Source organism: Balaenoptera borealis, assembly GCF_965194805.1.
Source record: "Balaenoptera borealis genome assembly, chromosome: 18".
Lineage (NCBI taxonomy): Eukaryota > Metazoa > Chordata > Mammalia > Artiodactyla > Balaenopteridae > Balaenoptera > Balaenoptera borealis.
The window spans coordinates 78939920-78950071 of record NC_138877.1 but is presented as its reverse complement, the minus strand read 5'-3'; the positions used below and the strand labels follow the sequence as shown (position 1 = coordinate 78950071).

The following is a 10152-nucleotide window of genomic DNA, read 5'->3' as shown; positions in this document are numbered from 1 at the left end:
ACCTGCAGCATCTGCTTCCTGTAGCGTCTGTAGCTGTGTTGGCTGCTGGCGTTTGGTCTGACAGCCAAGGTCACCCACTCAGGGTGAGTTACTCGCCCCGGCTGTGTGCTTGTTTCATGGTGTTTGGGAGCCGGGAAAAAAGCCCCCAGTTTAGAACTGTGCCCGGTGAAGCCAGAGGCCTGAGCTGGTCCCTCCCAGGGAGCCAGTCGGCCCTGAAGGGGCAGTCCTGCCCCAGCCCAGGGAGGCCCTTTCTCAGGACCCTCGACCGGGCTCCACCCTGGTCCCCTGGTCCCAGGAAGGAGACCTGGTGTGAGGATGCGTGGGGTCTTCTGAGCTTGAAGCTTTCAGAGGAGACAGGGAGCTCGGTGGTGCTGGTGGGAGCAGTGGCCAGGGGGTGGGGAGGCCAGGGCTGGGGGGGCAGGAAGCTGGGCGCACAGAACCCGCCCTCCCTCCGACTGCCCACGAGCCTGTGGGACCCGGGGCCTGGACAAGAGCGGGGAAGGGAGGAGAGCCTGGAGGGAAAGGGAAAGGGGAGGAATCCAGATGGAAAGGGGTCTCAGGCGGAGGGTCAGGGAGCAGCTGGAGGGGGGCGGGCAGGATCACAGCGTTAGGAAATCCGACACTGAGCTTCCCGTCTGCGCCCCTCGGCCTCGGTGAGGCGGGGGCCCTGGAGCCAGCCGGTCCCACACGTTCCCAGGGCACCAGCTCCCACAGTGCCGTCCACTTCATCCCAAACAGAGACACTCCCTTTCAGAGTGTCTACCCGGCAGCTCCTCTTAGCAGGAAGTTAAGACCAACTTCTATGATCTTTTTAATTTGTAAAGAAACTAATCCAGACCTTTCTTCTTCTTTATTGCAAGCAGATTCAGGTCTCCTGCTTAGATAATCTGCAGAAAAGTCCAATCATAATTCGTATTATGAAGATATACTTTATCTACAGAAATAAAAGTTAAAAACAGTAGCATACAAAATAAATTCTACAGAAATTTAAGATTTGGTTTAATTCACAATTTAATTTTTCAAAGCAGGTTAATAAATAATTATCAATTAAACATTACTGTTTGGAGGCTGATTTATTATCTTAAACGCACCTACTATATTCAATAATTTAAAAATAAATTCCAGTATTTATGATGACAACACCTAGAGATAACATTCGTGTTAAATACATTTTTGAAGATTCTTTTATTACATTACATAGTGAATGGACATTTTAAACAGCAATGCAGACACACATTTTAACTTTAAGTCAGAGACAATATACGCATATTAAAATTCTGTATATTTCGATAAGGTAAAAAATAAAGCTATATAAACTGATCTTCAGATTTTTTTCTGCAAAAGTAGAATCACACTTTAATAATACTCTGACACATCTTCATTAAAGCTTTGTTTATAGACAATCAGAATGATTCTCACCCCCATTCACCTACCCTCTAACTAAAAACAAAAAAAAAAAAAAAAAAGAATGCATTTGCCAGCTGACATTTTTCCTGTTTTTAAAGTTACAAATGGGAAACTTCCAAAAGAAAGTGCAGAGCAAGCTGTTACACTGAGTTGTCACATAAATACCATTAATTTAAAGATAAAGCAGAAGTGGTTGCATTACGTTATTAATAGTGCAAAACAGATGAACTTGGTGGTTTTAAAGAAAAAGGCCGGAAACTTCCCTTAGGTTGCCCTGAACTTTTGGTTGATGCCCATGAACTTAAGAATAGTTACACAGCATGTGCAAGGCAGTTCTGTAGTTAAAGCTGCAAAATCTCACCAGGCCGAATATGCTTCTATAAACCTGTTACTGCAGAAGGTGGTGTTTCTGGGCTCCTCCCGCGGCCCGGCACTGCCACCAGTGGGTCTCACGGGGCCACGGCCCCCCCCCCCGGGGAGGGGGGCGCGGGTCATTTGGTCTGCGTTCACCCCATGGAACCAAGGGCACAGGAATGGGCTGATTTGGGTTCTAACAGGAGTTGCCAAGAGAGGGTCTTTACTCCCAGCTCCGGACACAGGGCCGCTGCAGCTGGGAGGGTCCGAGGGCTGCTGGCAGCCACCTGTCCTGAGGGTGGGGCTCAGAGGCCCCCGCAGGGTCCCCTTAGGACGTGGGATGTGTGTGCACCTGCGGCCTCGGGTGGCCGGGAGCTGAAAGCAGGAGAACGGAGGTGGCCGGAGCAACACGGCCTACAGACAGCTTGCTTTGGGGGATGGCGTGTGGGTCAGGAACCAGACATCTGGACCAACGGGGGAAATGTTAATAAGTGATTAACGTGCAGCTGTAAGATTTTCAAAACTAAGGAAAATGCTTAAATTACTTGCTTTAAGGTTAGTGTAAGGCAAGTAAGTACTGCCCACTGTCAGGTGGGAATCTCATTGTCTTGTCTGAAATGTCACTTCGGTGGGTTCTCCTGTCCCTCCTTTGACTTTACTTTTGATCTCATGCCCCTCGCCTATTTCAAATTATCAGGCACAGTCACTTAATAATTTCCCAAACAATTTTAAAAAGACTTTTTGAAGCATGTAAAGGTCACTAACTTTCATAAGGAGACTTGACTTATCCGAGGTAAATGGTAACCGTCTCAATACAGGCAAAAAAGAGGACACAGAACCGTCAAGAAGCTTCTATTTTAAGGCTGAAGGATAGAAATTAAAAACCAAATAAAAAGCAGATGAAATGGCAATGAACTGTGAAGAAAGAGCATAGCAAATTATCATACTCTAAATATGCCTTTTAGCTCCTCACTACCGCCAGAAACACCAAAAATAAACAGGTGTAGAGAATAAAATCAAACCTGAAAATTCACATTCATCAGATATTGAGACATTCAGCCAAAATGTTCATCAGAATTCAAATGTAAAGTGGCCAAAATGTCATCAACTTAAAAAATAAAAGCTTTAAAAACATACTTTAAAAATTAGATACGATACATTAACAAATAAATGAAGAAAAAAGATTATAAACAGCTATGAAAATACTTCAGTGCAAAGGGAATTTTAAGATTTCTAAAAAAATACATTACAAACAATTTGTTAACTAAACGTACAGAGAATCTGTCCCCCACACGTATTACATTTATACCCATTTTAGGTTCTTAAAAACGACTGTAAAAATGCACACACCGTTGTTTGCAGGGTCTAGTGTGGACCACACACCGGACGTGGAGCGTGGGTGACAGAGGGTGGGGCGGAGGCTGGAGGGCCCTCAGACAGACACGCCCTCCCACCCCCGTCCCACTGGAAGCCCCACGTCCACCATCCTAGTCTTTGGTATGTTTATACTTCACCTGCTTCACCCCGACTACCTGTGTACCCTTGTTCTTGCTGTTAACTCATCCCCTCGTTTAAACAAGTAGTTTATAGGTGAACATTGTACAATCAAACTGAAATCTGAACTTCCGGAAATCCCTAACGTCAAGCATCTCGGAAGTAGACTCAGTGTTCACTCCCCAACCAACATCCCTGAATCCCACCCATGCATCCAGCGGGGGCAATGGTTAGCTTCTGGGTGACCTCTTCCTAAAAAGCCATTGGTTTTACCCTCTGAAGTTTGAATCTCAAACTGAAATGTCTTCTTTACGGACTATTAAGGCTATGTCGAACGGGTTATTTCTAGAAATAAGATACTGGTACAGGAAAGTGACAGGGAGTTTACAGCACAGCTGCCTTCTGACGGTTCACCCCCCCAAGGAGACACGGATAGGACCCCCGGCGGAGCAGGGTTTGGTCAGAGCCAGCGCGGTGGCGGCGAGGGCAGCGATATTGCTTTTCAGGTCGCCCAGGCCACCTTGTCAGCCCTGTGGGCCTGACACAGATCTGGGGGACAACACCGCCTGGGAGACCGACCGCTCTTGATGGGGGCCTGAGCACCACAACCAGAGGCCGGCCTTGGGCACCCAGGCCCCACTCCTCCCCTCAACCCCAAAACGGGCATTTCGCAGCGAGGGCACCCCAGTGAGCCGCATCCTCGGGAGCAGGATGATGAATCGCCTGGAACCTGTGCCGGAAGCTTTACTGGACCGGTTCCCCTCTTTGCAGAGGCAGCTGGGGGGAGGCAGGAGGCGGTGCCCGAAGCACAAAGGCCCCAGCCCCTCGGAGGAAGGGACGTGGGACCAGACACGTCCACGGTCAGCCTCGCTACTGCAGGTCCCGGCGACAGCAGCAGACGGACGGGAGGGAGGGGTGCCGGTCCTGGGATGTCCGTGGGCTGGTTCCGAAAGCAGAGGTTTTGGGGCCTGGGAGGAGGGGCCAGACCCGACCCCGCCTGCAAGGCTCAGCTGCGCTTCCCAGGAGGTTGTGGTGCGCCCTCACCCGGGGGGAACCGCGATCCCCCGCAGACGTCCCCCGGCTCCCACCGGGTGCACCGAGGGCTCACGTGCGTCCTGCCTGGTCGCCGCCCGGGGACGCCTGTCCTGTCCCCTTCACCGTGCGGCTCTTAGCGGCTGGACCCCTGATCCATGCATCCGGTCTCCCCTCGGGCCACGGGAGCAGGGTCTCTAGCCGGGTGGGGACGCGGGGGGTGGGAGAGGCCGAGGAGGAGGGGGCCTGGCGCCCCCCGCCCTCCCAGGGCGCTGCCCAGGGCTGGGGTCTACAGAGAGGCAAGTGGGTGACTCCCGAGAGGTGGTCCTGACACCAAGCACGCGGTCTGTCGGGAACAGAAAGGACAGAGTCAGTGCCGGGACCCCCGCGAGAATCCCATCGAGCACCCGTCGTCTGACCCGACGCCCCGACGTGGCCGCCGCCCTCGCTGCCCTGGCCTGGGCTCCCCTGAACACAGCTGGACCAGACACGGAGGAGGCGTGTGGACCGTCCCGGCTGCGATCGTGTCCCTTTCTCGGGTCCACCGTCCGGCAGAAGACACGCGTGAAAACACGGAGCCCCTCCCTGGGCCCGAGCTGACTGCGGTTTCTCTAACGGGGATGCTGACCTCGCCCTTCCCAGCGCCCCCAGAGGCATCTGCCCGGCCCACGCGTGCGTTCGGATCGAACGGGCAGGGAGGGGAGTGGCAGCCGGGCGGGAGACGCCTGCTCTGGACACTGAAGGCGCTGCTGGACACCTGCCCCGGCCAAGGCTCGGGCCACTCACTCCAGATCCCCTTTTTTACTTCAAAAGGTGGTCTTTCCTGATGGACCTTTCGGGTGAAGCCATTCCCACCACCACGGACGAGAATGAAGGAACTGTGCTCTGGACGCCGAACACCGGACACGTGTGGGGCGACGTCCGCCCAGCGTGTGCGCTGCACAGGTGTGCAGGCGTGTGCGTGCGTGTGCACGGCACGCAGCCCACGCGGCCGGCCTCTTGGGCGGGCCACTTACCTGGGATGGAACCCACGTGTGTAAAAGCCTTTCTTTGTCACCGTGAACCTAACAGACACAGCACAGCACGCAAAACTTTGGAGGAAAACCGCGCAGTCAGCAAGAGCACAGCACACCGGGCTGCCCGCGGGTGGCCGTTACCTATCCGCCAGCTACTCGCGCCTCGGCCGCGGCTCGGGGTCCATCAGGAGAGGCCGGTCAGGGCTTGGCGCGGCGTCGGCCGGGGCTCGGCGGCTCGAGCTCCTCTGCAAGGCGAGGACAGACACTGAGCCCACGGAGGGGAGGCCGGGCCACCGGGGAGGCTGCTGCCCAGAGTGGGGCGTTGGGTAACGGCCTTGCCCGCTCCCCGAGACCACGGCGGCACGGCTGCGCGCCCCAAGAGGGCGCCGGCCCCGAGGGAGGCGCTCTGTGCCCGTCCCTCTGTCCCGCTCTGTCCGCCTGCCTGTCCCTCTGTCCCGCTCTGTGGGCCTGTCCCTCTGTCCTTCTCTGTCCACCTGCCTGTCCCTCTGTCCTTCTCTGTGTGCCTGTCCCTCTGTCCTGCTCTGTCCACCTGCCTGTCCCTCTGTCCTTGTGTGCCTGCCCGACCCCGTCCCTCGGCCCTGTCTCTTGTCAAACAGAGGAGTCCTGGCCTGAGACCAGAATCTGGGAGGTCCAAGGAGTCACAGGGCCACAGGTCAGCGGGGCCCGGCATCTGAACACTGAGATTTTCTAGTCAAACTGTAAGAGCTTCTCAGTAACAAGGAAGAAGAGAATTGTAGGAGTCGAAGAATCCCGAGTTTGAGCTGCACAGTGTTCTCTGGCGAGGAGGGGGTGAAGCAGACGAGCGCTGGAGTGGCTGCGCTCTGCAGGGGCAGAAGTGCACACGAATGCACGTGCACACGGATGGAGAAACCAGAAGTGCACACGTATACATGAATGACCTACGCCATGTACACACACGGTGCCTGCCATGTTTTCGCTTTAATAGGACAGGTGAAAACAAAAAGCCATCCATCTCAAACGCAGTACGTCCCACAAAAGGGCTAGTCAAGTGTTTGTTCCTCCCAAGTTTTGCAGAAATTGGACGGTTCTCCAGCAACAACACGTTGACCCTGTGTGTGCCCGGGAGTGCAGGCTCCAGGCACCCTGGGAGGGCTGGGCGTGGCGCACCCTGGGGTCATGGCCGCGGCCACAGACACACAGAGCTCAGGGCCCTTCTCCAAGCGACCAGAGTCTGGCTTCTGCAAATCAACTCTAAATGAAGTCCATCAATAGTCAGAGGATTTAGTTTTAGCCTGGAGTTGGCATGGTTTAACCAATCTCATAAGCACCTCCTGTGACTTATTAAAATGTTCCTAATAATTTCATCCTGAATGTTTTCAAGTGTGTGAACAACAAGATGAAATGATGTAACTTATTCTAACAAATTCTGATGGCATCAGATTAGAAAAATTTCGATCGCCAATAATTACTTGAACTTAAAAAATGTACCATCCTCCTAGTCAAAAAACAGTGCTAAAGCTGTATAGCATATGAACAAGGTTTAAAATAAGAAAAAGCCTTGTTTGTTTTTTTTTTTTTGCTTCAGGCATTTTCCCATTAAGCAAGCTGCCTTAGTAAAGCAGTAACACCAAACACAGATCTTCAAAGCGTGCCTGATTCGGAGCACACAGAAACGAGGCATCAGGTACACAAACAACTGAAAACAGATACGCTGTGTCCCTGAAGCCTTGGCTCTGGACGAAAAGCCTTCGATCCTGGGCGGCGGCCACAGAAAACTGTGCGAATGGCTCTATGTGCCCGAGAGAGAGGCGCTACGGCCCTTTAAGGCAAGGTCAGCGCCTTTTTCTAAAAATGATCACAGACTTTTTTAAAAAGTTAAGAGGGGCTTTGGTAAAAAAGTTGACCCCAAACACGTCTGTCCTGGCTTTGTCTGCAGCCCGGTGGCACGGCCTGAGTCTGGCCTCTCCGGAGGCCCTCAGTCCCGCCTGCGGAGTGGGCTCTGGGACCCAGGAGCGGCCCCCCTGCCCCGTGCGGGGACCAGGACCAGCCTCGCGGCAGCCGCCTGCACAGAGGGGGCTCTGACGCTCCCCAGGGACACGTACAGGCACCGGTCAGTGGTCAGTGGCGCGGACGGCAGGGGCCCGGCACCCTGCATCCCCGACGCCAGCGGCCCAGTGCTGCCCGGGGCGGGCCCGTGAGCGCGGCTCCGAGCTTAACCGTCAGCCCCGTGCGGTCCTGCGGCTAAGTCCCAAACATGCAAAAAGACAGAAAAGCGTCACCTTGTTCCGTTAGAAAGTCAGACTGCTGGAAGTCTGAGAAAGCATAAAGACGGTGGGCTGCTCGACAGAAAGGCACTGGCTCCTAGTCTGCCGGTCCCAGAGGTCAGAGGTCAGAGGTCAGGAGGCCATGCACATCGTTAAACAAGGTGGTTATTTGGGCAAAGAGGCCGGAAGACGAAAGGAACGAAGAAGGGAAGAGACAAGAAAAGGCGGTGAGTCCGGTGAGACGGCGGCAGCCTCCGGACATCCCTGCAGCCCCTGGTCCCCTCGCACTCCCGCCTGCGTCCCGCCTGGGAACAGCCCCGGAGAGCTGTGAGCAACTCGTAATGAAGTTGTCAGACGTGGACCTGCACCAACCCCTCCTGCGTTTCGTCTGGGCACCGACTTTACAAACCCAGCAGAACCCCCAGGGCTGGGGCACCGCGCTCAGCATTTTAAACCAGCACCCGGGATCTGAAGGCCTGCCCACCCGACCCGTCACCTGCTGGGAGGGGAGCGGGGGCAAGTGCCGTGACTGCGGCTCCAGCCCCCGGAGGTCCACCTGCTTCCCACCCCAAAGCCGGCCAACAGCACTTGGGGACTGAGACCACGGGGCCCCTGAGCTTCCCAGAGTGACTCAGCCCCAGGACGTGGCACTTGCCCTCTCCTGTTGTCACCCTCCCTGCTGTCCCTCCCCACCTGCATGCCCGGCCTCCTCCACCTGCAGAAGCACCTCGCGCTACAGGTGAGACAAGCATCCTGCAGCAACGGGCCCTGCTGTGGTCTCTGCCCTCTCACTAGCATCCTTTCTCCTCCTCCTGAGGCCTGCACCTCCGAGGGCAAGTCACAGGGGTGAAAGGGTGGGGGGAGGTCACAGGGGTAAGGGGACGGGGGACACCCCCTCCCCAAGAACCCCGGGGAGGGCCAGAGTGCTCTTGGGAAGCTCTGAGTACCATCTCTGTGTCTGATGCCGGTCCGGGCATCCTTCGTTTCTCTCATCTTTCCTGAATCCAGAATTCAGCTTGTTGGCTTCCATTGGGAGTGTGGAAAACAACAGCCCTACCTACTCATAAAGAGAATTTCCCAAAATAAATGCTAAAGTTTGAGCCAAATTCACCATCCCTAAAAATAATGCAATTTTACCTTCAAGGTAATGATTAGTTGAAAAAACTTTTAAAAATGAACACAAAACAATTTGCCTTTTGTATTGGCTTCATCTTTTTCTCTTCATCTTTTTCTTAGTTCAGGGACTAGCCACTCAAGTCTAACCACTGGTCATCTAGGTTCAGGTATAAAACCACGTGTCATCATGGAATTCGTTAGTAACGGTGGACTGACCGCATTTCCAAACCCAAACCTTTCCCGCTCCCCTTTCTAAGGACGGCGCCCGGGGCGGTACCTGGACTTTCTCGGTGGCGCTGGGCCACAGCTGCCGGCACAGCACTTTCTTGAGGACGTCGGGAAGGAGGCTGACGACGACGAGCAGGACGATGGCCAGCCAGGCGGGGCCGCTGGACAGCATTTGTATGAACACATAGTACATCCTTTGATAATTGAGGAACGGCCTGCAGCGTCGAGGGGAAGAAGAAACAAAACACGATGGCCGGAGAAACACCGAAATCCTGGCCTGTTTTCTCTACTTGCACGAAGAGCCCATTTGTCCTGGCAGTTCTCACTTTTGTCACGACAGTCACTGGACAAGCCACCTAGCCGGCCTGCTGGGACTAATCACAGAAACACTGGGGTGTGACCTTTCCCTGTAACGCAGCGTGTTAACGCATGGGTAAAGGAGAGGAATTCTATGAAGTCATCCCAAAGGGGAAAATAAGTCCCCGAAGTTCAGTTTCAGAACAGCGGGAAAGATTTTAAAAGATGAAGTAGGTGATTTTTTTTGTACCTTAGAATCATATCTGCGCAATAGCTATTAATATGGAGAAGATATGCAAGCATGCGTATCTTCATGCATTCATATCTGCTCGCATCAGCAGAACGATTAAATACTTAAAAAATTATGCCATAATATTTTTTTTAAATTGCCATAAAAATACAGAGAATGAAATGACTCTCCTGCCAGGTGAATCACAAAAGCCTCTGGAAAGGGGCAGTGATGATGGTAAACTTGGGTTACACAGCTTCACGGCTCCGAAGCCCCAAGGCCCAGGAGCTGCCGGAGAGTTTTCGGGGGAGCCTCCCATTTACACAGCCGCTCTGGAGAGCTCGCTAGAACCGCAGGGATCTTTGGCCTGGGGCAGGGTTGCTGGAAACCCACCAAAAGCTGGTCTGGTTTTCCTGGATTTCCTGGTCTCCAAGAATGTGCAACGCATGGATCTGGCCACTGGGGGGTCAGCAACAGAGCGGGTCACTGGGTGGATGTCAGCTCAGCAACCTCCACGCGGGGACCTGATGGACCGGGGAGCCTCTCTCCCATTTCAGGGGCCGCCTGCCCCTCCCGGGAGCCGAGATCAGCACTGGGGACGCCAGGTGGAGGGGACACTGCTTGTGGCCTCCCGTTCGGCCAGGCTGTGGTCCCGGGCCTCACTCGCCTCCCCCCAGTCCCAGCCCTGCTCAGGAAACTCTCCATCTTATGGGGGAGGTGGAAACGTAAACGG

At 54.1% G+C, this 10152-nt stretch overlaps 1 protein-coding gene across 8 annotated transcripts in view; it reads right to left on the bottom strand.

The window, feature by feature from the left end:
* Nucleotides 1-795: 795 nt before the first annotated feature.
* ATP11A (ATPase phospholipid transporting 11A) overlaps nt 796-10152 on the bottom strand; it is a 125599-nt gene continuing 116242 nt past the window's right edge. For 3 of the 8 annotated variants that reach the window (XM_082365837.1, XM_082365840.1, XM_082365842.1), the window contains 3 exons: nt 8943-9108; nt 5445-5548; nt 796-4633 (listed from right to left, as the gene is read on the bottom strand). In XM_082365837.1, the coding sequence (XP_082221963.1) occupies nt 5456-5548; nt 8943-9108 (259 nt within the window). In that variant the 3' untranslated portion in view covers nt 796-4633; nt 5445-5455. Of the gene's footprint in view, nt 4634-5303; nt 5549-7564; nt 7652-8942; nt 9109-10152 lie in introns of all 8 variants that reach the window. The other 5 variants (XM_082365838.1, XM_082365841.1, XR_014237107.1 and 2 more) reach the window with 4 other exon arrangements.